This window comes from Pavona decussata, unplaced genomic scaffold (assembly GCF_977016875.1).
Source record: "Pavona decussata unplaced genomic scaffold, jaPavDecu1.1 SCAFFOLD_199, whole genome shotgun sequence".
Taxonomy (NCBI): Eukaryota; Metazoa; Cnidaria; class Anthozoa; order Scleractinia; family Agariciidae; genus Pavona; species Pavona decussata.
This window is the reverse complement of record NW_028145607.1, coordinates 36635-63702: the sequence shown is the minus strand read 5'-3', so window position 1 is coordinate 63702 and position 27068 is coordinate 36635. Positions and strand designations below refer to the sequence as shown.

General features: G+C 37.3%; 3 protein-coding genes across 3 annotated transcripts; all 3 read left to right on the top strand.

Moving 5' to 3' along the window:
• The first annotated feature begins 2205 nt into the window (after positions 1-2205).
• On the top strand, positions 2206-6694 carry LOC146461321 (uncharacterized). The gene is made up of 2 exons (XM_085086953.1): positions 2206-2541; positions 5876-6694. Exons 1-2 carry the CDS (start codon positions 2206-2208, stop codon positions 6692-6694), a joined length of 1155 nt encoding a protein of 384 aa, XP_084943079.1.
• Positions 6695-8969: 2275 nt separating this feature from the next.
• LOC146461320 (uncharacterized) lies at positions 8970-13385 on the top strand. Its single transcript, XM_085086951.1, has 2 exons — positions 8970-9083; positions 11829-13385. Exons 1-2 carry the CDS (start codon positions 8970-8972, stop codon positions 12645-12647), a joined length of 933 nt encoding a protein of 310 aa, XP_084943077.1. The 3' UTR covers positions 12648-13385.
• Positions 13386-23910: 10525 nt separating this feature from the next.
• LOC146461319 (uncharacterized) lies at positions 23911-26598 on the top strand. Its single transcript, XM_085086947.1, has 2 exons — positions 23911-24034; positions 25787-26598. Exons 1-2 carry the CDS (start codon positions 23911-23913, stop codon positions 26596-26598), a joined length of 936 nt encoding a protein of 311 aa, XP_084943073.1.
• Positions 26599-27068: the final 470 nt, after the last annotated feature.

Below are 27068 nucleotides of genomic sequence, written 5' to 3'. Positions count from 1 at the left end.
ACGTGATGAACTGTTGTCGTCCATCTCAGTTCCAATTAAGGCCTTAATCGTGAGTTCTGTGTTAAAAGTATTTAGTAGCTGCAATAGTATTGATGAGAAGTTGGTTTGGAGTTTGTTCTTAGGATAACGAGGTCGCTTCTTTTTCAAAACGTTTTGTTGAGTTCACATGGAAAAAAGAAGTGATTAGGGAAAAGAAATGTGTTCAAAGGTTTGGAAGTAAACAAGTCAATAAACTAAATGAGGTACGTTTAGGGTGACAAGAAGGGAAAGTGTGACTGCAAGGGATTTTTTTAAGGTAATTTAACTTTGCGAGTTAGATACTTCTTGAATTTAGTGTTTTTCTTATTCTTATCGAATACGCTAAAATTGTTACTTTTTAAGAATCTTTGACACGTACAATAACAAAGAAAGCCAAGCCAGACATACAAAAATAAAGTGTAGATGTTTATCTTATTTACTTCGCTTTTTGTTGTCAGTTTGTTTTCTGTCCTGTTTGTTTATTTTTCCTGAGCAATATACCTAGCACGCTGTGTATAATTAAACCGTTTTACTTAAGATAGGTTATTAAATTAAAATGGATACTTTGCCAGGTCGTACGTGGAAAGAAAGAAACTTTCGTCCACAACTAATTAATCCAGTATTTCTCTGCCATTCCGGGAGAAAGGAGGGGGGGGGGGGGGGGGGGGATGCAGTGGACTCGGAATTTTTGGTCGGGGGCGTGTGGCTCGGTTTTCCAAACCATGATCCTATTCCAGACCAAAGTATGTAATTTAAAATACAGACCCATTTTCATTCTTTCAGACCAAGCTGTTTCAAATCGATACCCTATTTTAGACACAACCGCTTCAAACCCATACCTTTGGCGCCTCACATACCTATGTAGCTTATATAGGGAAATAAACACCCCCCCCCCCCCCCCACCCTTACCCTCCACACACACCCAAGTGGGGTCTGCAATATTTAAACCAACACTTCAATGTTAGGCCAGCTGAGGTACCTTCTTCGCTTAGACATTGCTTAACGTTCGTTTTCCGTAAGTTGGGAAATAATGTGATGCTTATTAAAATAAGATCATTGAACTTTAAAGTATTAATGAATCAATATTTTGCTCGACTCAGTTTCCTACTTGACTTGGAAACAAAAAAAGAGAAAAAAATATGGCGACAAACGATATCTCATTATTTAGAGCGTTAACTTTACTTTAATTGTTCAACAACGTTTAAACCGCTCTAAAAAAAAAAAGACATGAAAAAATGCTTCTTGCCATTCGTTGGACATTCATTGTTACTTAGCTTTTTGTCGCCCCTGAAGAAGGTTAGTTTTTGTCTAACCGAAATATTGGGCAATAAAGTTATTTTAGCTGTCCGATCAGCTTTGCATTTAATTTTACATTCATTGTTACGTTGGATGTTTTTTTCCCCGAAGTTTTACAGCGGTTACCAATAACACGCGACCTACTGTCTTCAAAAGAGTTGGATATAGTTACGTTTTGTTGGACGTCAAAAAAAGAAAAGCCGTTGAAATTATTTTGAATGCTGGCTAGATTCCAAGGTAACCCGGCAGGAAACTAAGAATGTTACCTCGCTAAGAGAAGGTAAACTTTATTTAAATTGCCAGATCAAGGGAAAATGAAAGGTGTTTTTAAATTAAAAGTTTTAGTTTTCACAGCTGCACGTGATAATTTGCCCACTTGCACAAATCGCTGATTTTGCAAAATTATTACGGTAGCGATTAAAATTGTTTTTTTTTTTTTTTAATACGGCTCCATCTAAACCGAATGCCCCTTCTTTTAGATAAACTGGCCTGGAAATCAACTTTCATAAAGTTTACCATGTATAAGCGGATAAAACTGCCAATTTCTTTGTTCTGTTGCCTTCAAATGTTCTCAGAATTCAAAATAATTTCAATGGCTTTTCTATGATTGACGTCCACCAAAACGCAACTTTATCGGAGTTTTTTGAAAGCGATAGGCCGCGTGTTATGGTAACCGCTTTAACAGCTGACATTTTGCTGTCGTTTGTGGTTAACTCTATTGATTCTGCGTTCTGAAATTTCGCTTCGAATTTCATGTTATGTCATCGTTTGTTCATCTGTATTTCAATTAAGATTATGCATAATAAAAAGAAAGTTATCAGAATTCGATTAATTTATCACGGTGACGATCATTCTACGTACGTTTGCGACTGCTGAATCGAAAGCTCTACCATGGGCGTTCTTCTCGTTCAATTGCTACTAATTTTATACGCCCTGAAGTTAAGCACTGCAGACTGTCAAGGGAAATGTGAGCAGAGTAGTGGCAGCTTTGGCCAAACAGGAATAAAACATCGTGCCATACTGGGTCACAGCTTTAAGAACTTCACCGTGAAGAAAACGTTTGACTGTCATGTGAAATGCTTCGATGAGAGATGCAGGTGCCAAGCATATCAAATGTGGAACAATCGATGTGAGTTACTGGATGAAGACAGGAGTTCGGCTCCAGATGATTTCGCCAATAAATGGGGATACTCCTACTTTGATATGGATAATGAGTTTGTAAAACAGGTAAGGGATATGAATTCCATATTTAAGAATTAGATCATGGGCCGACCTTTCTTATGAATAAAAAGTCAACGAGGTGTCTTCGAGTTGTAAATGTGCTGAAAGAAAAGCAAAATTCGTATTTAAATTGTAAAAGCTAAGTGGCACTGAGTTGTGGCAAACTAAACCATTTACGGTGTATCTTCAAAAAAAATAATGAAGAGAAATTTTACAACATTTCACAACATTCACGACACTCACGAATTAACAGAACGTAACGATGAATGTTTCTTAAACAGTAATTTTGTAGTATACATATGTCAATGTGCTTATGCAAATTTTTAACTAGCAAACTAGTGTACCAAAATCAGTTCGGCTAAATGGTCCAGGGCTTAGTTCCTCAGTTGAAATGTAGGAGGTTTTCTCTTAAAATTAAACCGAAATATTGGAGGGTCACTTTCCAACTTTTGTTAACGATTCTTATAAAATTTAAATTCAGACTTCTGGTCATTTGAGTAGCAATATGACAGTTATAACGTGGCGCTAGCGCTTATACCGCATACGTCTTCAAAAACGTTTTTAAATGGATGGTAAATTGGAAAATGGAAGAAAATGTCTTACAAGTTACAGGTGACTTCGCCTCCATTTGAAAACAAATTTTCGTTGGAGAAAATTTTATCTAAGTTCCAGAGTAAACATTTCTCGTTAAAAATGGCAGCTCTGTAAACAGCTATTTTCCTAAACGTGAGTTGAATAACTTTAAAATTCCATTTTAAAATAACACTCTGAAGGCAAGTTTATCAAAGCAATGCCCACCTATTCGGCACGCACTAGGCGCGTAATGTTTTGCAAATAATTTTATTTGTGGCAATGGAAACTAGGCTTACTTTGTACGTTGTGCTAGCAGATTTTCGAGAAATTTTAGTGAAGTTCACGAAAACATTTAACAATTATTCCACAAGCGCGCGTTGGATATTTAACAATTAGATTATGAGTTCGAAATTTCTATCGCGTGTTTGCCCTCATCAACTATCACGCGATAGAAATCTAATTGTTTTAGTAAAACTCTAATAGTCGTTCAAAACTTAAAAACAAGCTAAGACAGGTTCTAAACACCAATGAAATACCAGTTGAGCCTTCGCGCGACTGAACGTGATATCTTCACACGTGAAAAGATCGCCGCTGCTATGGTTACATGATAAACCGCGCCTTTGCAATGATTTGGTATTTCGTTGGTGTTTATATAATAAACAGAACATTAAATGGCCGCTTGGAGGTACAAAATTTCTCTTCTCGTGTTGAAAAATATTTTACTCGTTCGCAGCGCTCACTGGTGAGATATTTTTCAACAATTGAAGAAAAATTTCGTATCTCCGCGCGGTCATGTAATATCCTCTATAAATAAGTCACGCCAGGCATTACTTACTCAACTCACTGTCTATTTTTAAAATAAATAGATCCCAAGTTGCCGTGCGCCTGTTCAGTAATAGATCACAGGTGACGTCAAAATGTGAAAAGAACAACACGAGTTGGAGGCGAGAGTGTCACTGATGTTCTTACCGCAATTTGACGTCTTCGGTGATCTATTACGGAACAGCCGGACGGCAACTTGGAATCTATTTGTTTTAGACAATTAACAGAAAGGAAACATGACAAACTTGCCTCGCAGCGCTTGGCTGTTCGATTTGTGCCAGTTCAGGCATTTTCAAAGTCACCAACGCTACTTTCTGTGTCGGCTTCTTCTTTTCTTCTTTATCGTACTTGTAAACAGCTGCTTCCTCTAACTTTATTCCGAGGCCTTCGCTTACTCAAAGCAGAATAATCGAGTAAATATTTTCAAAACTGTGAGTCTTTTCGTTGCGATAACATCTGCTTTGGAGATTTGTTTCGGGCAATTTTGTTTTAGGCAATTTCAAATAGACAAGAACACTGTACTTTCGCCTTAGTTTCTTCTTTTTCTTGTTTGTAAAAAGCTCCTACCAACCTTTTCTAGAGGCCTTCACTTGCTCAATTCGAAATAATCTCGCAAACATTTTCAAAACCGCGCGCCATGTTGGACAAAACAAAGAAAACAATTTTCCCGTGACGTCATCCGTGTCTGTACTCTAATAGATCATAGACAACGACCAATCACAGCGCGCATAGTATTCATTGCATTTTATAAAACAGAATAGGTAGTGAGTAGCGTAGCCAATAAGAGAGCAGCATTAGTGATAGAACACTAGTAGATTTATATTAAGAGATGATAGATCGCCAACGAGGCGCGTAGCGCCGAGTTGGCTATAATCATATCATATCCAACAAGCGCGCTATTGGAATAATAGTTTTTTTTTTTTTTTTAAAAACAATTAAGAAATATTGCTAGATCTTGCTGATTTCACTTTGCAAGTACAACCAGAAGATAATTTAATGGCCGCTATTTCTCGGGCATGGTATAATAGTTCATATACCATGACCGCTGAGCCAATCAAATGCCTGGAATTGCATTATAGAATGATCCAGATTTTAATCATAAGTGTTATTTGGTCATTTTACTCTCGTTTTTTTGTTTCTTTTTTTTTTTCTGTAAAATTTATTGTTTCGAGGAAACAAAAGCAAAAGGAAAACTGAACTTGAAATAGATTTGAAAAAATTCAAATGTCAAGCAACTCGAGCCCTAATAGCGGAGTGACATATCTGGGGTGTTCAGTAATGAAAGACTGAAGGCATTTTTGTTTGATTATGTTGCTGGTACTTCACATTTATGTCGTATCTAGAGTTACAATCATGAACATGTGCAAAATGAGCATTATACAACCATTTGGGTACCTTTTTGGGTTAACCGAGCATCTCAGTGGACTGACAAATAAGCTAAAGCATGTCAATGGGGAACCAAAACCATAATCTATAAAAGCCTTATACAAATGCAATCTATCTCGAACTTTTTATCCATAAATACAAGAAATTCGTAAGCCTATTGACCTATGAAATAGTCGATAAAACATCACGTGCAATGGTTTTAAATCCCGATAAAACCTCGTCCTAATTAGTATGCGATGTTTAATGTTTTTCCCGCATGCTAATTTCCAACGTTCACAAAAGCATCATTGTTATGAACTCTCTTGACACACGCTTTTCCAGGAATATTTTTGAAGCCGTTCAATAAACTCGCAGCACGTGTTTTATTGGGTCTAAAACCACTCGGCTGCGCCTCGTGGTTTTAAATCCCAGTAAACCACTGCTGCTCGTATTTTAAAAATTACATAATTTTGCGACTTGTTATTTGATTAATTTACCTACCATCATCCCTATGGCTACTTGTTGGTGTCTTAATTATGTCACAGAAACTGATTAAAATGTGTTCCGTCTTATCTTTAAGATTTCAGTGAACAACGCATGCCCAGATCAAACATGCAGTAACCAATGTTGTAACCAAAGTCCGTGCGCCCATGGAGGCACGTGCACTGAGCTATGCGACCACGCCAAACACAAGTTCAACTGCACTTGTACCGCGGAATACTATGGTAAGCTTTGTAAGAAACGTAGACCTACATCTTGTAAGGATCAACTTGAAAAGGACAGAGGGAGCCAGCCTGGTCTGTATCTTTTGTTTGATTCAACGAGCAAGTCATTGTATGAAGTCTTTTGCGATTACACGTCTGAAAACGGATTCATTTGGAATCTGATCGAGTCTTTCAGCTTGGCTAACAACCACGAGTTTGCAAACAAGCCATTTTATAAAGACTACCCTGTCAATCAGAATTCCTTTACCTGGAATAAGTTTCGCTTATCGTGGTCAAGGATGAAATCCATAGCTAGCCACTCCACGCATGTGCGCGCCACATGTAACTTTAACACTGATGGACTTAATTACACTGATTACTTAAGAGCCAAACTGAGTGATATTGACGTCATGAGTTTGAATTTCGACGGATGCAAAAGGTATGAATACATCAACATCAGGGGCTATAATTGCCATAATTGCACGGCCGACTTTGTTCAAAGAAATAAATGGCACGCACACGTCGACTCCTACTACGGATCTCAGAAAGGTTGTCAGTTTAACAGTTCCCTCGAAGGTGCTGTGAAGATGAAGCATGGCGAAGATAACTTCGGATGGTACAATGTAGTTAATCGTGTACATAGATGTTCAGCAAGCGCTAATTCTACAACTCAGTGGTGGATTGGAGAACAGTAAAAGTTAGCTGCACCCAGCTGCACGTCAAACGAGGATTACACTGGAGGCAAGAAGTGGATATTTAGTTTTTATATATTAACAGACTAAGTGAGAAATTTATCAATGGCTAGAGGCAATAAACGTTAAATGCTACAATTTGTTGAACATGTTATGTACTTTCAATAGAGCCCGTTAAATAAAATGCAAAATGTGCACACGCCAAGGGAGAGGCAGGATTCTAAACACTATATTATCATCTCTCGCTCTAAGGAAATTCTTCCAAAATTCTTCCAATCGGCATGCACAGGTAAAGAGAATAGCTAGACAAAAGGTTGTAAAAGTAAATTAATTAGTATCTGACGACGGTTTATTTAACAACTCGAAAAAAAGAAGCGTAATGTTCAAGAAACTGCAGTACGGCTTTAACTGGCAAATTTTGTCTTGCAACTACTTTTTGCGCAATATTGTAAAGATAAAAATACGCGTAGTGTAATGAAGTTTCATGACTCAACTTATGGCGTTTAGCAAGAGAAGAAACAAACAGAAATTAAGATAAAGAAAGGGAAAAGAAGAATAGGAGTGAACAAGAAGTTAGCTTTAGAGACAAACTTTCTTGTGTTGGGGAACTGCTGAAGGATAGAAATGTATAAGAACAACAAGGCAGACATCAGTGCAGACCAAGTAATGATGGAAACTGCCATAAGACTAACGGAGAAATTGCGCAATGAATTGGCTGAAGTCAGAAAAAAGAATTGTGGAGTCGTAAACGTAAGCTTCTTGACCAAAGTTTCCATGAGGGGGTGAGGCATTCTACCCCAAAAAGTCAAATAAGCCATTCAATTCGGCAAAGAGCAAGAAGATACATAACTAGTAATGAAAGAGTCGTGAAATTGACGAAATGCTTTTCCAGCAAAGCTTCCTGAGTAAACTGGTGGTTAAGCAAAAACAACACCGAAATGCCATGTATTATTAAGCAAGGCTGTTTTCTTGTAATTGTTATTGTTGTATCAGTTAGTTTTTTTGTGCTTGCACTAAAGATCAATATGGTAAAATTATCCTACATTTTGGAAAAGAAGTGTCTTTTTGTCTTATAAAATACGACATGGAAACCACTTAATTGATACCCTGCTTCAAAAATTCATTTCTAATTCATAAGCCCATTGACCTATCAAATGGTCGATAAAACATCACGTGCAGTGGCCTTAAAATCCGGTAAAACCTCGTCCTTATTAGTATGCGGTGTTCAATGTTTTTCTCGTTTGCTAATTTCCAACGTTCACAAAAGCATCATTGTTATGAACTCTCTTGACACACGCTTTTCCAGGAATGTTTTTGAAGCCGTTCAAGAAACTCGCAGCACGTGTTTTATTGGGTCTAAATCCCGATGAAACACTGCTACTCGTGTTTCAAACATTACTTAAGTGTTCTGCTTGGGTGCTCCTGACAGTTCAGAACTTTCTTCACTTATTTACTTGTTTAACATGGCGCGTATAAAAATTAAATTATTTAACTTTACAGTGTTCAGTAATCATTTAGCAATTTTTAATTTTGTACGATTTTATGATTTTTTCTCGACCCAGTTTCCTACTCGACCTGGAAGCAACAAGAGAAAAAAGATAACTAAGTTGTTATTAAATCAAAATATGACGGCAAGCGTTATCTCTCAACATTAGGAGTTCTAACATTTAATTAATTTTTTAAAAACGTTTAACGTTGATAAAAAAATATGAAAAATGCTCTTCTGCTAGTTTTTTTATTTATTATTTTAATTATTTTTTTTCAAGTTTTAACATTGTCAGTTCAGCGATTTTTTTCCCATCTTTTGCTCTGCTGTCGGAAATTTCGCTTCAAATTTCATAAAGTCATAGTTTGTTCAACGGCAGGTGAAAATTGTATGTAAATAAGCTAGATTTAAAATGCCTTGGCTCAAGCAAACATATATCTTCTGTAATTGAATTAAGATTATGGATCATGCGGCAAGGAAAATATCAGAATTAATTCGACCTATCAAAGTAACGATCATTCTATGTCCCTTTAAGACTGATAAATCGCAAGCTATACCATGGAAGTCACGACGGGTGTAATTCACGTTTTATTGCTACTCATTCTGCACGCCCTGAAGTTAAGCACTGCAGACTGTCAAGGGAAATGTGAGCAGAGTAGTGGTAGCTTTGGCCAAACAGGAATGAAACATCGTGCCATACTGGGTCACAGCTTTAAGAACTTCACCGTGAAGAAAACGTTTGACTGTCATGTGAAATGCTTCGATGAGAGATGCAGGTGCCAAGCTTATCAAATGTGGAACAATCGATGTGAGTTACTGGATGAAGACAGGAGTTCGGCTCCAGATGACTTCATCAATGAAAATGGATACACCTACTTTGATATGGATAATGAGTTGGTGAACCAGGTAAGGGATAAGAGTTCCATATTTAACAATTAGATCATAGGCCGACTTTTCTGTAAACGAAAAGTCAACGAGGTGTTCTGGAGTTGTAAATTTGCTGAAAGAAAAGCAAAATTCTCATTTAAATTGTGAAAGTGAACCTACAAGCAGGGTGTATCTCCAAACAAATAATAAAGATTTTACTTTTACAGGGCATAGAATACAACATTCGCGACATTCAAGAATTAACAGAGCGTAATGGGAAATGTTACCTTATTAATCAGTAATTAGAAGAAGGCATACGTTAGTATGCTTATAATTATACAAAACTTTAAGTTGGCCAAACAGCACCAACATTTCGACGAAAAAGACCAGGACTTAGTTCCTCAGTTCAAATGTGCAAGGGTTCTCTTTAATTGATTAAACCGAAATATTGGAGTGTCATTTTCCAGCTTTTGTTATCGGTTCTTATGAATTTAAATTGAGACTTCTTGTCATTTGAGTAACGATGTGACAATAGTATATAGCGCTGGCTCTTATACCTTATTCATCTTCAAAAGCGCCATTAAATGGATGGTAAATTGGAAAACGGAAGAAAATGTCTTACAAGTTATAGGTAACGTTGCCTCAGTTTGAAAACAAGTTTTCGTTAAAGAAGATTTTATTGAAATTTCAGAGCAAATATTTCCCCGAATAAAAATGTGTTTGGCAGGTCGGTAAACAACTTGTTTCCTGAATATAAAGTTGAATAAATTTGTTAATTTCATTTAAAACGATACTCCGAAGGAACATTTATGAAAACAAAGCCGACATTATTATCACTTGTCAATAGTCGGCTTAACACAGACTTCGCGCGCTTGAAGTTGCGAGGACGTCACTCAAGCAAATAAAAAATTACAACAAAACTAAGACTAAGAGTTTTGCAAATGATTTTATGTATAGCAATGACAACTAGGATTTGTTGAATTTGTGGCGTCACGGCAAACATAAATATATGATACCGACCGAGGGCACAGATTTTCTCTATACGGACTGGGTTTTTAGTTTTTAAGATGATCGTCGCGCTGTCACTCTTTAGTTAAATTTTGCTTATCCAGAAAGCCGTACGTATAAACCTCAGAGAAAAAGGCTAGACTAACGAAAAAACAGACTTTGAACATCTCCTGGAGTAACAAATGAAAAAAAAAACCTGTGATATTTTATAGCAAGCAGTACAGAAATAAACTAAACAACCTGAAAAATTCGCACAATCAAGCGAATAAATGTTCTGCGCAAGCTTTGTTTTGATGAAAATGAACCACATTTCAGATTTTTACATTCAGTTTAACGAAAGTTATTAAAAAAAGACTTTTAGTGCAAAATACTCACACATCTTACTCTTTTCCTTTATATCTTATTATTTTAAGCATTTGTGTTTGTTCTCTGTCAAGATTGTCACAAATCAATGCTAAAATTAGAGAAGTGTGTGCAAGAAGAATTTGTCAGGGTTTATAGCAACCATACACTGTGCTGCGAGGCGTTTGTTTGACTATTTAAGCAAAGAATCATTTTTGTGACGAGATTAGAAAATAAAACTCCAAGGTAAATGATGAACATGGATCGCAAAACTAAGTTTAAAAGACTTGTCTGCAGTTAGCATTATTATTAAGCTTAAGTCAAATGACGAACCAACACTGCAAAAAAAACTACAAAACAGCAAACTAAACAAGTCTTGTCAACAAAATGAACTGAATGCTCACCTCTTTGGATAACAACCAATCCTTTTATTCCATTTCTGAGTTTTTCGTTCCTTTTATAACATTTAGTGAGCAAAAAGTTTGTCTTAAAGAGAAAAAGAATTCAACGTTTCGTCGCGCAGGATCGAAGTAAAAATGACCACTTCAAGATTTCCCGCGTGTTGTTACCGTGACCGTGGTCAGAGATTGGAAAAATCTGCCACTCACGGACCCACACAGATTTTACGGCTTTCAGGATACCGCTTGCTCACAAAAGAAAAAGAAAAAATGAGAAAAGCAACTTACTATCTCCGCTTCCACAAGGTGCAGCGAACCCACTGAAACGGCAAAATGCTGTCTTTACGGCTGGCATACGTCATCAGTCGCTGTCTTTTACGTTGAACTTTGCTTATTCTGCACCTTCGTTTTTGTTTTCTTTCTCTCTCCCTTCTCTTATTTCTACCGCTTGTCGAAATATCCAACGAGTACATGATTTTATAGCTTTCTTCAAAAATTTTCCTTTGTTTTTTTTTTTTTTCTAAAAGCCAGGTGGCCACGCAACTTCCCGCCGGAAAACACGCGGGTTGCAGCACAGGGTTAACTTGAGCGTGGCATTTCACAATTGCTTACATAAGGGAGCGGACGTACGTACGTACGTACGCACCCATGTACGGCCGGATGGAAGTGACATCATAACCAAAAAAATTTTTCGCACTCATGGGTATGCCAATTTCTCTTAGCTATGGGGCTCCGCACGCGCCTTCGGTGCGTGGACCTTCGCGATAATAAGCATTCTACAGTGGACTGACAAATAAGCTGGAGCATGTCAGTGGAGAACCAACAGAATAGTGCAGGAAAGTCTAATAAAAACGCAATTTGTTTCGAACTTTCTATCGATGAATAAAGAACAAAACGCTCATACTTTTCCTGTTTGTATATTTCTGCGATTCATAGGTTGGTTGACTTATTCCATTATTATTCCAATCACTACTTGTTGCTACCTTAATTATCCCACAGAAACTTATTAAAATGTGTTCCACGTATTATCCTTTAGATTTCAGTGAACAACGCATGCTCAGATCAAACATGCAGTAACCAATGCTGTAACCAGAGTCCGTGCGCCCATGGAGGCACGTGCACTGAGCTATGCAACCACGCCAAACACAAGTTCAATTGCACTTGTACCACGGAATACTATGGTAAACTTTGTAAGAAACGTAGACCTACATCTTGTAAGGATCAACTTGAAAAGGACAGAGGGAGCCAGTCTGATCTGTATCTTTTATTTGATTCAACAAGCAAGTCGTTGTATGAAGTCTTTTGCGATTACACGTCTGAAAACGGATATATTTGGAATCTTATCGAGTCTTTCAGCTTGGCTAACAAAATCGAGTTTGCAAACAAGCCATTTTATAAAGACTACCCGGTCAATCAGAATTCCTTTACCTGGAATAAGTTTCGCTTATCGCAGTCCCGGATGAACTTCATAGCTAACCATTCCACGCATGTGCGCGCCACATGTAACTTTAACACTGATGGACTTAATTACACTGATTACTTAAGAGCCAAACTGAGTGATATCGACGTCATGAGTTTGAATTTCGACGGATGCAAAAGGTATAAATACATCAATATCAGGGGCTATAATTGCCATAATTGCACGGCTCACTTTGTTCAAAGAGATTATTGGCACGCACACGTTGACTCCTATAGCGGATCTCAGAGAGGTTGTCAGTTTAACAGTTCCCTCGATGGTGCTGTGAAGATGAAGAGTGGCGAAGATAACTTCGGATGGTACGAAACAGTTAATCATGTACATAGATGTTCAGCAAGCGCTAATTCTACAACGCAGTGGTGGATTGGAGAACAGTAAAAGTTAGCTGCACACAGCTGCACGTCAAATGAGGATTACACTGAAGGCAAGAAGTGACGTCAAGTGGATAATAAGTTTATGTCTATTAATAGACGAAGTGAGAGAAATGCGACTGGTTAGAAGCAATATGTGGTGGTCATTTTTTGACCATCTCAAATATTTCAGATTGAGCTTGTTAAATAGAATGTAGAATATGCACATACCAAGGAAGAACCAGGTATCTGAATGCCCGTTTGTATTATCATCTCTCCGTCTGAGGAAAATCTTTCAATAAGTATGCGCAGCTCAACAGAATAATAATGACCGTATTAATAACAACCGTTTATTACTCACCATTGAGTTAAAAACTGAATTACAAGGATAAAATACAAGCTTCAACAGAACAAAGATCTTTCATCCGCAGTTCATATATTTACATTTATTTAATAATACTATAATTATATACAACGCTATGATATGAAATAAGTCCATTTACCAACTGCCCTTGATGAAAGGTAATAAATGAGCTGGAACGCTTTGCGCGGCACATGTTCCTATTGTTACATTCTTCGGTATTACAGACCGTCTGTGACCTAAAGTTGTGGCCGTGGGTCTGCTCTGCTATTGAGTAGTAGCTAGCTAGCTAGACAAAAGGATATAGGAAAAAGGTTGTAACTCCAAGACTTAAAAAACTAAATATTCAAGAAATTGCGAACATTTTAAACTAATAGGTTTGTCTGCTTGTTTTTGAGGTCACTAGTTTGTTACACAAAATTGTAAAAATAGAAATTGAAATAAAAATATAAATGCACATAGTGTTTAGTTTGAAGACTTAGCTTATTTTATTTATCAAAGAAAGCTGGGGTAAGAAGCAGAATGGGAAGGGAAGTACGGTGGACCTCATAGGGACATGCTGCAATTAAAAAAGGCTGCTGCAAATTTAAAAAAGTTGCTGCAAATTTATAACGGTTGCTGGAAATTTATAAAAGTTGCTGCAAATTTATGAAGGTTGCTGCAAATTTATAAAAGTTGCTGCAAATTTATAAAGGTTGCTGCAAATTTGTAAATGTTGCTGCAAATTTATAAAAGTTGCTGCAAATTTATAAAAGCTGCTGCAAATTTTTAAACAAGTTGCTGCAAATTAAAAAAGCGTTGCTGCAAATTAAACCACAGAAAATATGCGCACGCACATTCCAGTAATTCTCCTGCGTACTCTGGGACTCTGTAAAACGAGGATACGGGACGGGCAGATGCGGACGGCGGATGACGGATGGCGGATGGGGCTTTAAAAAATAGAAAAGAAAAGAAAATAGGATGTTGATATCGTTTAATTTATTGGTTAATTGTCACCTTCCAAGAAATGCTAGCTTTGGCTATTTTGTTTCTTAATTTGAATTAATTTATATCTTATTGTAAGTCAAACAGCGAAAACGCTATAGAATGATTTTTCTTGTTTTTCAACAAAATCAGTCTGAGTTTGCAGTGGAACTCCGTACATTAGTACGACACACCATCCGGCAAAACAACACGTTCACATTCATGAACATTAACCGGATAAACTGATTAACGGGAAAAGTACTGTATGAGCTCTTGTTAGGCATTATAGATTGGAAGTCGTGGTTATTGTTTGAACGGACCGATCGATACAAGTTATTAAAAAAATTATTTTAAGATGTCCAAAGATTTCCCTGGCTGAGGTCTGAGTAAAGTAAACAAGTGTGGAGAGTCATAAACATGAGCTTCTTGACCAAAGTTTGCATGAAAGGGAGGGGCATTTCCCCAAAAAATAACAAGGAAAAATTGTTAGATTGAATAAACTTTTTCCAGCCAATCTGATTAAAAGTAAACTGATGGCTAACCAAAAAGAACACAGAAATTCCATGTATTTGTTTTTTGTTTTTGCAAGGCTGTACACTAGCGATTGTTTGTATCTATCTTTTGTGGTTGCAATTTTTCTGGCTTTAGAATGGGAGTTTTAGTATTTTTACCATTTTCTGCTTTGCCCAATTTGTAGATTATCCGTAATTTAGCCTAGGGCCTACCAGGAGTGTTAAAATAAATTACTATCTCTTTTCTCAATTTAACATTAGTTTAGATATAATATTTAGAACAGTCAGCTGGCCCCATAAGATGCTAAAACTGTCTATTTGTGGAAAACGTTGACGAGGAGTGGAAAGGAATGTAACTTTTTTGTGTCCTATATTTTCAGAATTTTCCTAAAAATTGTCCTTTATTTTGGAAAAGAATTGTCCTACACTACTATAAAATATGAATCTAAAACCACTTGACACCCTGCTTAAATGTTCTGGTTGGGTGCTGCTGGCAGTTCAGGACTTTCTCCACTTATTTATTTGTTTAACGTCTGTGGTAGGGTGAAAAACTAACGTGGCAGTTATAAAAGTAAAATCCTTCACAGTGATCATGAATTTGTTGGTCGACCCGACCAGTGGAAACAGAAAAAAATTAAATGAACGGCTAAGTTGTTATCTAATTAAAATATGACTGCAAACCTTTTTTTTTTCTTCAATATGTACACTGCTAATTCAAATAATTTTTCAAAAACGCTTTATAGTTAATAAAGACATATGAAAAATGCTTCTTGCTACTTTCTGAACATTCATTTTTACGTTTAATGGTTTGTCCAAAGCTTTCAAAGTGTCTTTTCAGTGATTTTTTACCATCGTTTGCGGTCGGTTCTCCTTTTCCGAAATTTCGCTTCGAATTTCATGCACCCATAGTTTGTTGAACGGCAGGTGAAAATTATATGTAAATAAGATTTTAAGAGCCTTGCCTCCAGGAAACATAAATCTTCTGTATTGTAAGTAATATTATGCATCATACAAGCAAAATTTCATAATTAATTTTGACTTATCACGGTAACGATCATTCTATGTACCTTAACGACTGATTAATCTAATGCTATACCATGGAATTATCAATGGGCGTTCCTCTCGTTCTATTGCTACTCATTTTGCACGCTCTGAAGTTAAGTGCTGGAGATTGTCAAGGGAAATGTGAGCAGAGTAGTGGTAGCTTTGGCCAGACAGAAATGAAAAATCTTGCCATACTGGGTCACAGCTTTGAGAACTTCACCGTGAAGAAAACGTTTGATTGTCATGTGAAATGCTTCGATGAGAGATGCAGGTGCCAAGCATATCAAATGTGGAACAATCGCTGTGAGTTACTGGATAAGGACAGGAGTTCGGCTCCAGATGACTTCATCAGTGAAGATGGATACACTTATTTTGATATGGATAATGAGTTTGTGAACCGGGTAAGGGATAGTTAGATCAACGGATGTTTTGTACAGTTGTAAGTACTTGGGAGCTTAGGCATACGACGACGGTAACGGCAACGACAACGCGGTCGGTTGAATGGCGCAAAAACAATCGCTCTGCACATGCGTTTTACATTTTGGTACATTTCTTTTCCGTCCTCTGCAAAACAACAGCGTGGAATGACCACATTTAAGGTTTTGTGAAGAACGTGAACGCACGACGGTGAATTTTTCATTTTCTTTCTTAACTTGTACACCACTCTTTTCAATTTGATTCCTGGGTAATTCGGCATTTTTGTAAAAGTTAAGCGAGTTGAAATAATCGCAAAGTAGCACAAATGAAATAAAGATATATTTTTAGGTGACGTTTTCGTTGCCGTTGCCGTCGTCGTTGCTTAAGCTCCCTAACATGGCTGATAGAAAACGAAATTATTACTCAAATAGTACGCATGTGTAAGTGAACAAGCAAGCGGTGGTTGTGACAAATAAAAAGATTTAGGCTGTATCTTCCAAAAAAAAATAAATAATGAAAAGAGATTTTTACTATTTCAGGGCATAGAGACGAGAAATTCAAGAATTAACTAGAACTGAACGAGAAATATTTCATAATTAGTAGTTTACACTTTTAGTTTGCTAATGCAAAATTTATCTAGCCAAACTTTACAAAAAGTTCGTCTTAAAAGCCCAGGGCTTAAATCCTCAGTTGAATAATGGGAGGTTTTATTTTATTATACCAAAATATTGGAGGGGCATTTATTTCCCAGCTTTTGTTACCAATTCTGATTAATTTAAGTGAAAACTTATGTCCATTTCAGTAGCAATCATAACATAGTTAATTACACAGCATTAGAGTTTGCAAAGATGTTCAAAAGAACTGTCAAACGGAAGAGAAATTAAAAAGAGAAAAACAATCGGAACAGACGGCTGCAATATCGCCTTAACTTTACCATCACTTGACAACAGTGGTTCGTTAATAAATATATTATTAAAGTTTCAGAGTAAACTTCTCCCACTAACATGCCTTTTGCGCTCCATAAACAGGCTAGTTGTCCCGTGAACATTGAGTTGAATAACAAAATTCGTTAATTCCATCTGGTGTGAATACTCACACCTGCAACCTACGCAAAGTTGAAGTTGGAAGGACGCCACTCAAACAAGTAAAAGACAACCCAAGAACTAAATGTTAAGGTTGTGAAAATTATGTGATTTTTGTTTTTAACTTGGCTTTTTTACATTATGCTAGCAGTTAGTGAAGCAAAATATTAAAGTGCACCTAACCCCAATTTTTGTTTTCGCTTAAATAAATCTTTGCACCTGTTCGAAACGTATTGAGCCTTTTTGCGCCTTTTTTCGACCAAATCTTGACTTTTTATAGGCTGTAAAAGTTACGAAATCTAGCCATCATTTGTCCCATGACCGAGCTAGTAAGGGGCATGGGTCTATTCCTTACTTGACGTCACAAACTGCTTTGCATGCATTTTCACAAAGACTTGATACAATGCAAATCAGTTTGTGACGTCAAGTAAGGAATAGACCCATTCCCCTTACTAGCTCGGTCATGGGACAGATGATGGCTAGATTTCGTAACTTTTACAGCCTATAAAAAGTCAAGATTTGGTTAAAAAAGGCGCTAAATAGCGCAATATGTTTCGAACAGGTGCAAAGATTTATTTAAGAGAAAAAAAACATTTTGGGGTTAGGTGCACTTTAAGCATCATTCGAGCATTTTAGTGGTGTTTTTGTTCTGGAATATTAATTGTTTTAGAGAAAACAAAAGCAAAATGAAAACTAAACTTCAAATCGAGTTGCAGTAATCGAACCGCCAAGCACTCCAGCCTTAACAGCCGAGTGACGGATGCCAGATGTCAGTTGCATTAGGTTTGAAAAGTCGAATTAAAGGCGGCCATGTTTCCTTCTGTATGTTGTTCTTAATTCACTTCTTTGTCGTTTCTAGAGTAAACACCGTTATTAAAAAGGCGAAACTTATAAAATATATTCTCCGAGCATTTTAGTGACTTTTGGGTTAACCGAGCATTTGACCGGAAAACAATAAGTGGTAACATGTCAGTAACGAACCAAAACCATAATGTACAAAAGCCTAACAAAAACACTATCTGTTTGTTACACGTCTGAAAACGGATTCATTTGGACTCTGATCGAGTCTTTCAGCTTGGCTAACAACCACGAGTTTGCAAAAAAGCCATTTTATGAAGACTACCCTGTCAATCAGAATTCCTTTACCTGGAATAAGTTTCGCTTATAGTGGTCATGGATGAACTCCATAGCTAGCCACTCCACCCATGTGCGCGCTACATGTAACTTTAACACTGATGGACTTAATTACACTGATTACTTAAGAGCCAAACTGAGTGATATCGACGTCATGAGTTTGAATTTCGACGGATGCAAAATGTATGAATACATCAATATCAGGGGCTATAATTGCCATAATTGCACGGCCCAATTTGTTCAAAGAAATAAATGGCACACACACGTTGACTCCGATCACGGATCTCAGAAAGGTTGTCAGTTTAGCAGTCCCTTCGCTGGCGCTGTGAAGATGAGGAGTGGCGAGGATAACTTTGGATGGTACGAATCAATTAATCACGTACATAGATGCTCAGCAAGCGCTAATTCTACAACGCAGTGGTGGATTGGAGAACAAGAAGTGTAGGCAAGAAGTGACGTGAAGTGGATATTCAGTTTATGTATATTAATAGACGAAGTGAGAGTAATACGACTGGTTAGAAGCAATATGTGGTGGTCATTTTTTTGACCATTTTAAATATTTCAGATAGAGCCTATTAAATAGAATGTAGAATGTGCACATACCAAGGAAGAATCAGGTATCTGAACGCCTGTTTTATGTTATCATCTCTTGGTTTTAGGAAATTATTCCGATAAGCATGCGTAGCTGAACAGAATAATAATGACCGTTTATTAGACACCATTGCTGTTAAAAACTTAAAGGGAGGGGTTCACATTTCAGCGCATCAGCATGAATTTAAATGCTTTTTTCTTTTTCTTATCAACTTAATGTCCTTAAAAGTCTTACTTACATGTACTTCAGTAATCAAATGTTATAATTAGTCCAAGCAAAATGAATGATGACCAAAATTCACAGAAAATGCTAGTGGATTGTACTCATATTGTCAATATTAAAATTAGTGTTGACCCGTGACCCGTAGGATGCTCTGAAGCCAAACACAAACGTTTCTCTTCTAGCAAAAGGGACCTTTTATGTGAGCAAGACGTTAGCATAAGAGGCAAACTTTCTTGTATTGGGGAACTGCTGAAGCATGGAAATGAAAAGCTTAAGGATTCCACCAATAAGAAGAACAACGCAGACATCATTGCAGACTAGCTAGTGATAGAAATTAGCTCAAGACTAAGTGAGAAACTTTTATTGTTAAAACAATGAATCGGCTGATCCATCAGAAGAAAGCAAAGAAATGCGGAGAGTCGTAAACGTAAGCTTCTTGACCAAAGTTTGCATGAGAGGGTAGGGGCATTTCCCCCAAAATAACAAGTAATGGAAAAGTTGTCAGATTGAAGAAACTTTTTCCAGCCAAGCTTATTAAAACATTATCTATTGCTACTCATTTTGCACGCTCTAAAGTTAGGCACTGCAGATTGTCAAGGGAAATGTGAGCAGAGTCGTGGTGGTTTTGGCCAAACAGGAATGAAACATCGTGCCATATTGGGTCACAGCTTTAAGAACTTCACTGTGAAGAAAACGTTTGATTGTCATGTGAAATGCCTCGATGAGAGATGCAGGTTCCAAACATATCAAATGTGGAACAATCGCTGTGAGTTACTGGATGAAGACAGGAGTTCGGCTCCAGATGACTTCATCAATGAAGATGGATATACTTTATGTTTTGATACGTATACGGAGCTTGTATGTTGTTCTAACTTAATTCACTTCTTTGTCGTTTCTAGAGTAAACACCCTATTTAGAATATAATATAATTATATACATTGCTATAATACGAAATAAGTCCATTTACCCACTGTGCCCTTGATGAAAGGTAATAAATGAGCTAGAACTCTTTGTGCAGCACAAGTTTGTTACCTGTTTGTTACATGCGCTGGTATTACAGACCGTCTGGTAGTAGCTAGCTAGGTAGCTAGACAAAAAGTTGTAGATGAAAGGTTGAAAAAGTAATGACGACGGTTTGTTTTACCAACTCCAACACTTAAAAAACGAAATATTCAAGAAATTGCAAATATTTTAAACTGACAAATATAATTTTTAGTTTGAAGACTCAGCTAATATTTTTTTTATCAAAGAAAGCTCGGGGAAGAAGCAGAATGGGAAAGAAAGGCAAATTAAAGAAGAGGAGAAAGCAGAAGGTGCAAAACGAAAGCAGGGAATGTATGCTCTGATGGGAAAAATACTTCTCTTCTGCCAAAAAAGAAACCTGTTTAGGAAGGCAAGAAGTTAGAATCAGAAACAAACTCTCTTTTGTTGGGAACTGCTGAACGACAAGGCAGATATCAGTGCAGAACTAATGATAGAAACTACCTCAAGATTAAGCGAGAAAAGTACCAATGGATTGGCTAAAGTCAGAGAAAAGAAAAGAAGTGTGGAGAGTCTTAAACATGAGCTTCTTGACAAAAGTTTGCACGAGAGGGAAGGGCATTTCCCCCAAAAATAATAAGTAAAGGAACAATTGTTAGATTGTGGAGACTTTTTCCGGCCAATGTTATTAAAAGTAAAGTGATGGCTAACAAAAAACAACACAGAAATTCCATGTATTTTTCTTTTTTTCGCAAGGCTGTACACTAGCGATTGTTTGTATCTATCTTTTGTGGTTGCAATGTTTCTGAGTATAGAATGTGAGGTTTTAGTCTTTTTACCATTTTCTGCGTTGCCCAATTTAATTATCCGTAATTCAGCCTAGGGACTGCCAAAAGTGTTTAAATAAATTACTTTCTCTAATCTTAATTTCACATATAATATTTAGAACAGTCACCTGGCACCATGAGATGCCAAAGCTGTCTATTTGTGACGAGGAGTGGAAAGGAATGTAACTTTTTTGTGTCCTATATTTTCAGAATTTTCCTTAAAATTGTCCTTTATTTTGGAAAAGAAATGTCCTACACTACTATAAAATATGAGTGGAGGCGCGGTGGTGTAGTGGTTAGCGCGTCAGACTTTCGATCGGACGGTCGGAGGATCTGAGGATCGTTGGTTCGAGGCCAGGTTGGTCTCTTCATTGCTGTGTTGTTTCCTTAGACAAGAAACAGGTGTATAAATGGGTACCGGCGATATACTCGCTGGGGGTAATCCTGCGATGGACTAGCATCCCATCCAGGGGGAGCAGCAATACTCACAGTTGCTTCATGCTACAGAAACCGGGCTAAGCTCCTGCCGTGTGGGCCCCTTAGGCTCTTGTGTGATTTTACCTTTACCTTACTATAAAATATGACTCTAAAACCACTTGACACCCTGAGTAAATATTCTGGTTGGGTGTTGCTGGCAGTTCTCCACTTATTTATTTGTTTAACGTTTGTGGTAGGGTGAAAAATAACGTGGCACTTATAAAAATAAAATCCTTCACAGTGATCATGAATTTTTTGCTAAACTCAGCCTCCTACTCGGCCTGGAGCCCGTTTCTCGAAAGTCCCGGTCACTTATCGGGCCCGTTAAGTCCCCGATAAGTTTACAGGTGTTTCTCGAAACTCCCGTTATTTACGATCCCAGTAAATTTCCCGGTAACTTGCCCGGTAATTTACGGGAGTTCATGACCTCCTGTAAACTTACCGGGAAATCGCAAATGTTGCGACACTAAACAAAATGGCGGCCGGAGGCGGACTTTTTTGTTTAGTTAGAAGACCTCGGTCTTGTCAAAGACGACTAATTCTGGCCGACATGGCTGACTGTGAAGTCATAGAAAGATTCAGGCTTTTGCGAGCGAGAATCAAGTGGCTCGTGAATGAACTTGGAGACGAATTGCGGAGAAATAAAGCGAGAAGCTGCCCGCTGGCTCCGGAAGCAAACGTGAATACAGGCGTAGTACTATTATTGTTGTTGTTGCTGTAAGTGTTGTTTTAGATGTTTGAAAAGCGCTTAGGGTGTTTGCATATGGGCGCTATATAAATTTGAAATTATTACTATTTTATTGTTATAAATTATCAACCAACGGCGGAAGAAAAAATAAATATTTTGTCATGTAAACACGGCTCACTCGCCGCACATTATTACTTCGAAATGGCTTCCTTTTTAGCATAAAATGGGTTCCTGTCATTCAAAATTAATCCTACCGTAAGCGATATTGTTTGCTTTCTTGTAATGTGCAGAATTTTCATAAGAAAGAGGAAGTTAGAAATCTGACATGCTGCACTGAGATAAATGTAAACATAACCATTGATATAAACAGAGCGATCGCGATGAGAGTCGAATTGTGCGCCGTCCTCAAAATACACAAATGCAGTGTTTGCTGCATTAGCTAGAGGGATGAAGAATAAGAAGCTTACACACGATAGATAAACGAGAATAAAGAACTTAAAAATCGTTCTACTTTTCGCAAAATAGTTTCAGTCGCATTTCAATTGATCGAGCCTTGTGGTAGTATACAAAAGCCGATTTCGGATCATTGAAAATAGTGCTTGATGTCTGCCGGAGAAGTCACGATCAAATCACGCCAGTCAACTATAGCAATTGAATTTTAAAACTTGTATAAGATCCTTCCTTATTCCAAATATTCTCTATACTAAGGCTGCTAAAAATAAATTTGTATCAGTACAAACTGTTGAAATAGGCGTTGAAATAGGACATCACGCAGACACTGTTTCCCCGGCGATCGCCATAGCTTGCTTAGCTTCATCTCTTCTACAACTTTGAAGGAATTACATACTGATCCTGACTATTAGTTTGATGCTCACAACAAGAATTCATGATGATAACATTCATAATCCTTTTCAGGTTCTATTTTGCATCAGGGAGTTTCCTGAAAGTAATTGCCGATACCATGCACGATGCAAAATAGTGATCTCTCTTGGTTGCTCCCCTTTGATAAAACGAAAAAGTTAAACTTAGAACGTATTGTATTGTCCTTCAAAAAGCATGAAGACAATCCTGTCTCATCCATAACCGTGCTTTTCTCAAATGAATCGAATGGATTGGTGTAGTCCTAAGTCGTTCTCCTTCTCTTGCGAACGAGCGTGAAGCGCGCAAGAGCCTGGCAATGGCTTCTATTTTACCGGGCCCGGAAATTACCGGGAAAGTTTACGGGTGCTTCGAGAAACGCATTATCGGGCCCGGTAAAGTTTCCCGATAACGGCCCCGATAAGTTAAGGGGCCCGGAAGTTACCGGGACTTTCGAGAAAACGGGCCCCTGGAAACAGAAAAAAGAAATTAAATAAACAGCTAAGTTGTTATCTAATTAAAATATGACGGCAAACCTTTATTTTTTTTTTTTATCAATATTTAGAGTGCTAATTCAAATAATTTTTCAAAGACGCTTTTATAGTTAATAAAGATTTTTCCAACCTTTAAAAGTAGTTTTTCAGTTTGTTGGTCATCTTTTGCGATCAGATCTCATCTTCCGACATTTCGCTTCGAAATTCATGCACCCATAGTTTGTTCAACGGCAGGTGAAGTTTATGTTAATAAGACTTTAAAGGCCTTGCCTCCAAGAAACATAAATCGTCTGTATTGTAATTAATATTTTGCATCATACAAGGAAAATGTCAAAATTAATTTTGACTTATCACGGTAACGATCATTTTATGTGCCTTAACGACTGATGAATCCAAAGCTATACCATGGAATTATCAAAGGGTGTTCTTCTCGTTCTATTGCTACTCATTTTGCACGCTCTGAAGTTAGGCACTGCAGACTGTCAAGGGAAATGTGAGCAGAGTAGCGGTACTTTTGGCCAAACAGGAATAAAACATCGTGCCATACTGGGTCACAGCTTTAAGAACTTCACCGTCAAGAAAACGTTTGACTGTCATGTGAGATGCTTTGATGAGAGATGCAGGTGCCAAGCATATCAAATGTGGAACAATCGCTGTGAGTTACTGGATGAAGACAGGAGTTCGGCTCCAGATGACTTCATCAGTGAAGATGGATACACTTATTTTGATATGGATAATGAGTTTGTGAACCGGGTAAGGGATAGTTAGATCATGGCGCCGACGTTTCTATGAATGAAAAGTCAACGGGTGTGTTGTCCAGTTGTAAGTACTGGAGCTTAAGCAACGACGACGGCAACGGCAACGACAACATATGGCTACTAGAAAGCGAGATTCTTATTTAAATTGTACGCATGTGCAAGCAGTTGTTGCAGATTTTTGAGTATACATTTTCAAAATATAAAGTAATGAAAAGATATTTTTACTATTACAGGGCATAGAGACGAGAAATTCAAGAATTAACTAGAACGGAACAACAATTATTTCATAATCAGTAATTACTACGAAGTATACACTATTTGTGTGCTTATGCAAAGTTTTAACTAGCTAAACTACACAAAAAGTTCGTATAAAAAGCCCAGGGCTTAAATCCTCAGTTGAATGATGGGAGGATTTCTTTTATTACACCAAAATATTGAAGGGTCATTAATTTCCACGCTTTTGTTACCGATTCTGATGAATCTAAGTTAAAACTTCTGCCCATTTCAAAAGCAATATCACAATAGTTAATTATACAGCACTAGCGCTTGCAGAGATGTTAAAAAGTGCTTTCAAATGAAAGATAAATTTAAGAAAAACGGCGGAAGAAAAGTCATAGGTACAAAGAAAAAAATCAGAAAAGAAACAAACAAGCAATCGTAAAAGACGGCGGGAATATCGCCTTAACTTCGCCATCACTTGACAACAGTGTTTCGTTAGTAAATATATTATTAAAGTTTTAGAGTAAACTTCTACCACTAACCATGCCTTTGGCGCTCTATAGACGGGCTAGTTGTCTCGTGAACATTGAGTTGAATAACAAAATTCGCTAATTTCATCTGGTGTTAATACTCACACCTGCAACCTACGCATATTTGAAGTTGGAACGACGTCACTCAAACAAATGAAAGACAACCTTAAAGATTAAGTTCCGCTTTTTTTTTTTTTAACTTGGCTTTTTTACATTATGCTAGCAATTAGTGTTTCGTTAGTAAATATATTATTAAAGTTTTAGAGTAAACTTCTACCACTAACCATGCCTTTGGCGCTCTATAGACGGGCTAGTTGTCTCGTGAACATTGAGTTGAATAACAAAATTCGCTAATTTCATCTGGTGTGAATACTCACACCTGCAACCTACGCATATTTGAAGTTGGAACGACGTCACTCAAACAAATGAAAGAAAACCTTAAAGATTAAGTTCCGCTTTTTTTTTTTTTTAACTTGGCTTTTTTACATTATGCTAGCAATTAGTGAAGCCAAATATTAAGCATCATTCAAGCATTGTAGTGGTGTTTTAATATTGTTCTGGAAAATTAATAGTTTTAGAGAAAAAAAAAAGCAAACGATTGGAAATAATTGAATTGCAAAGCACTAACGCCTTAACAGCCGAGTGACAGATGCCAGATGTCTGTGTCAGTTGCGTTAGGTTTGAAGATTCATTTTTAAGAAGGCCATGTTTATTTGTGTATGTTGTTCTTGAGTCACTTCTTTGTCGTTTCTAGTGTATATACCCTAATTGGAACGGCGAAATTTATAGAATATACTATCCATACAAAAGCCTAACAAAAATACTATCTGTTTAGAACTTTTTGTCTATAAAAAAAGAACAAAAAGCTTATGCTTTTCCTGTTAATAAAATTTTCGATTCCTACTTTGATTGATTTACTTGACCATTATTCCAGTAGTTACTTGTTGCTACCTTTATTATTCCACAGAAACTTATTAAAATGTGTTCGTCTTGTCCTATAGATTTCAGTGTACAACGCATGCTCAGATCAAACATGCAGTAACCAATGCTGTAACCAGAGTCCGTGCGCCAATGGAGGCACGTGCACTGAGCTATGCGACCACGCTAAACACAAGTTCAACTGCACTTGTACCGCGGAATACTATGGTAAGCTTTGTAAGAAACGTAGACCTACATCTTGTAAGGATCAACTTGAAAAGTACAGAGGGAGCCAGTCTGGTCTGCATCTTTTGTTTGATTCAACTAGCAAGTCATTGTATGAAGTCTTTTGCGATTACACGTCTGAAAACGGATTCATTTGGACTCTGATCGAGTCTTTCAGCTTGGCTAACAACAACGAGTTTTCAAACAAGCCATTTTATAAAGACTACCCTGTCAATCAGAATTCCTTTACCTGGAACAAGTCTCGCTTATCGCAGTCTCGGATGAACTTCATTGCTAGCCACTCCACGCATGTGCGCGCCACATGTAACTTTAACACTGATGGACTTAATTACACTGATTACTTAAGAGCCAAACTGAGTGATATCGACGTCATGAGTTTGGATTTCAACGGATGCAAAAGGTACGAATACATCAATATCAGAGGCTATAATTGCCATAATTGCACGGCCCACTTTTCTCAAAAAGATAATTGGCACGCACACGTTGACTCCCATCATGGATCTCAGATAGGTTGTCAGTTTAACAGTCCCCACGCAGGCTCTGTGAAGTTACCACGGGGCGAAGATAACTTTGGGTGGTACGAAACAGTTAATCATGTACATAGATGTTCAGCAAGTGCTGATTCCACAACGCAGTGGTGGATTGGAGAAGAATAAAGAAGAGGATTCTTAGTTTCTCTCTGTTAACAGGCTAAGTGAGAAACGTACCACTGGTTAGAGGCAATAAGCGCAAAATGCTACCATTTGTTGACCACATGTTAGATTCCGAATAGAGCCGTTTAAATAGAATTTAGAATGCGGAATACCAAGGAAGAACCAGGTGTCTGAGTATCCATTCAATACCCAGCTGAAGAGAAAAGCTTGGTAATTAGTGTTAGGCGACGATCTGATCAGAAACTGCGAGGAATGTAATATCCAAGAAATTGTAAATAGTTTAAACTGGCAAATTTGTCTGCTTGTTTGAGGTAAATAGATTGTTGCACAAAATCTTACAAAGGGAAACTGTTTTTTTAGCCTTGGGGCTCTTACATTTGACAACATAATATTGTATTTAATCTTAATTATTATCCAAGTTAGTTACAGTTGTTTGTGTATCTACATGTATCTGTGATGCATTAAGCAAAATA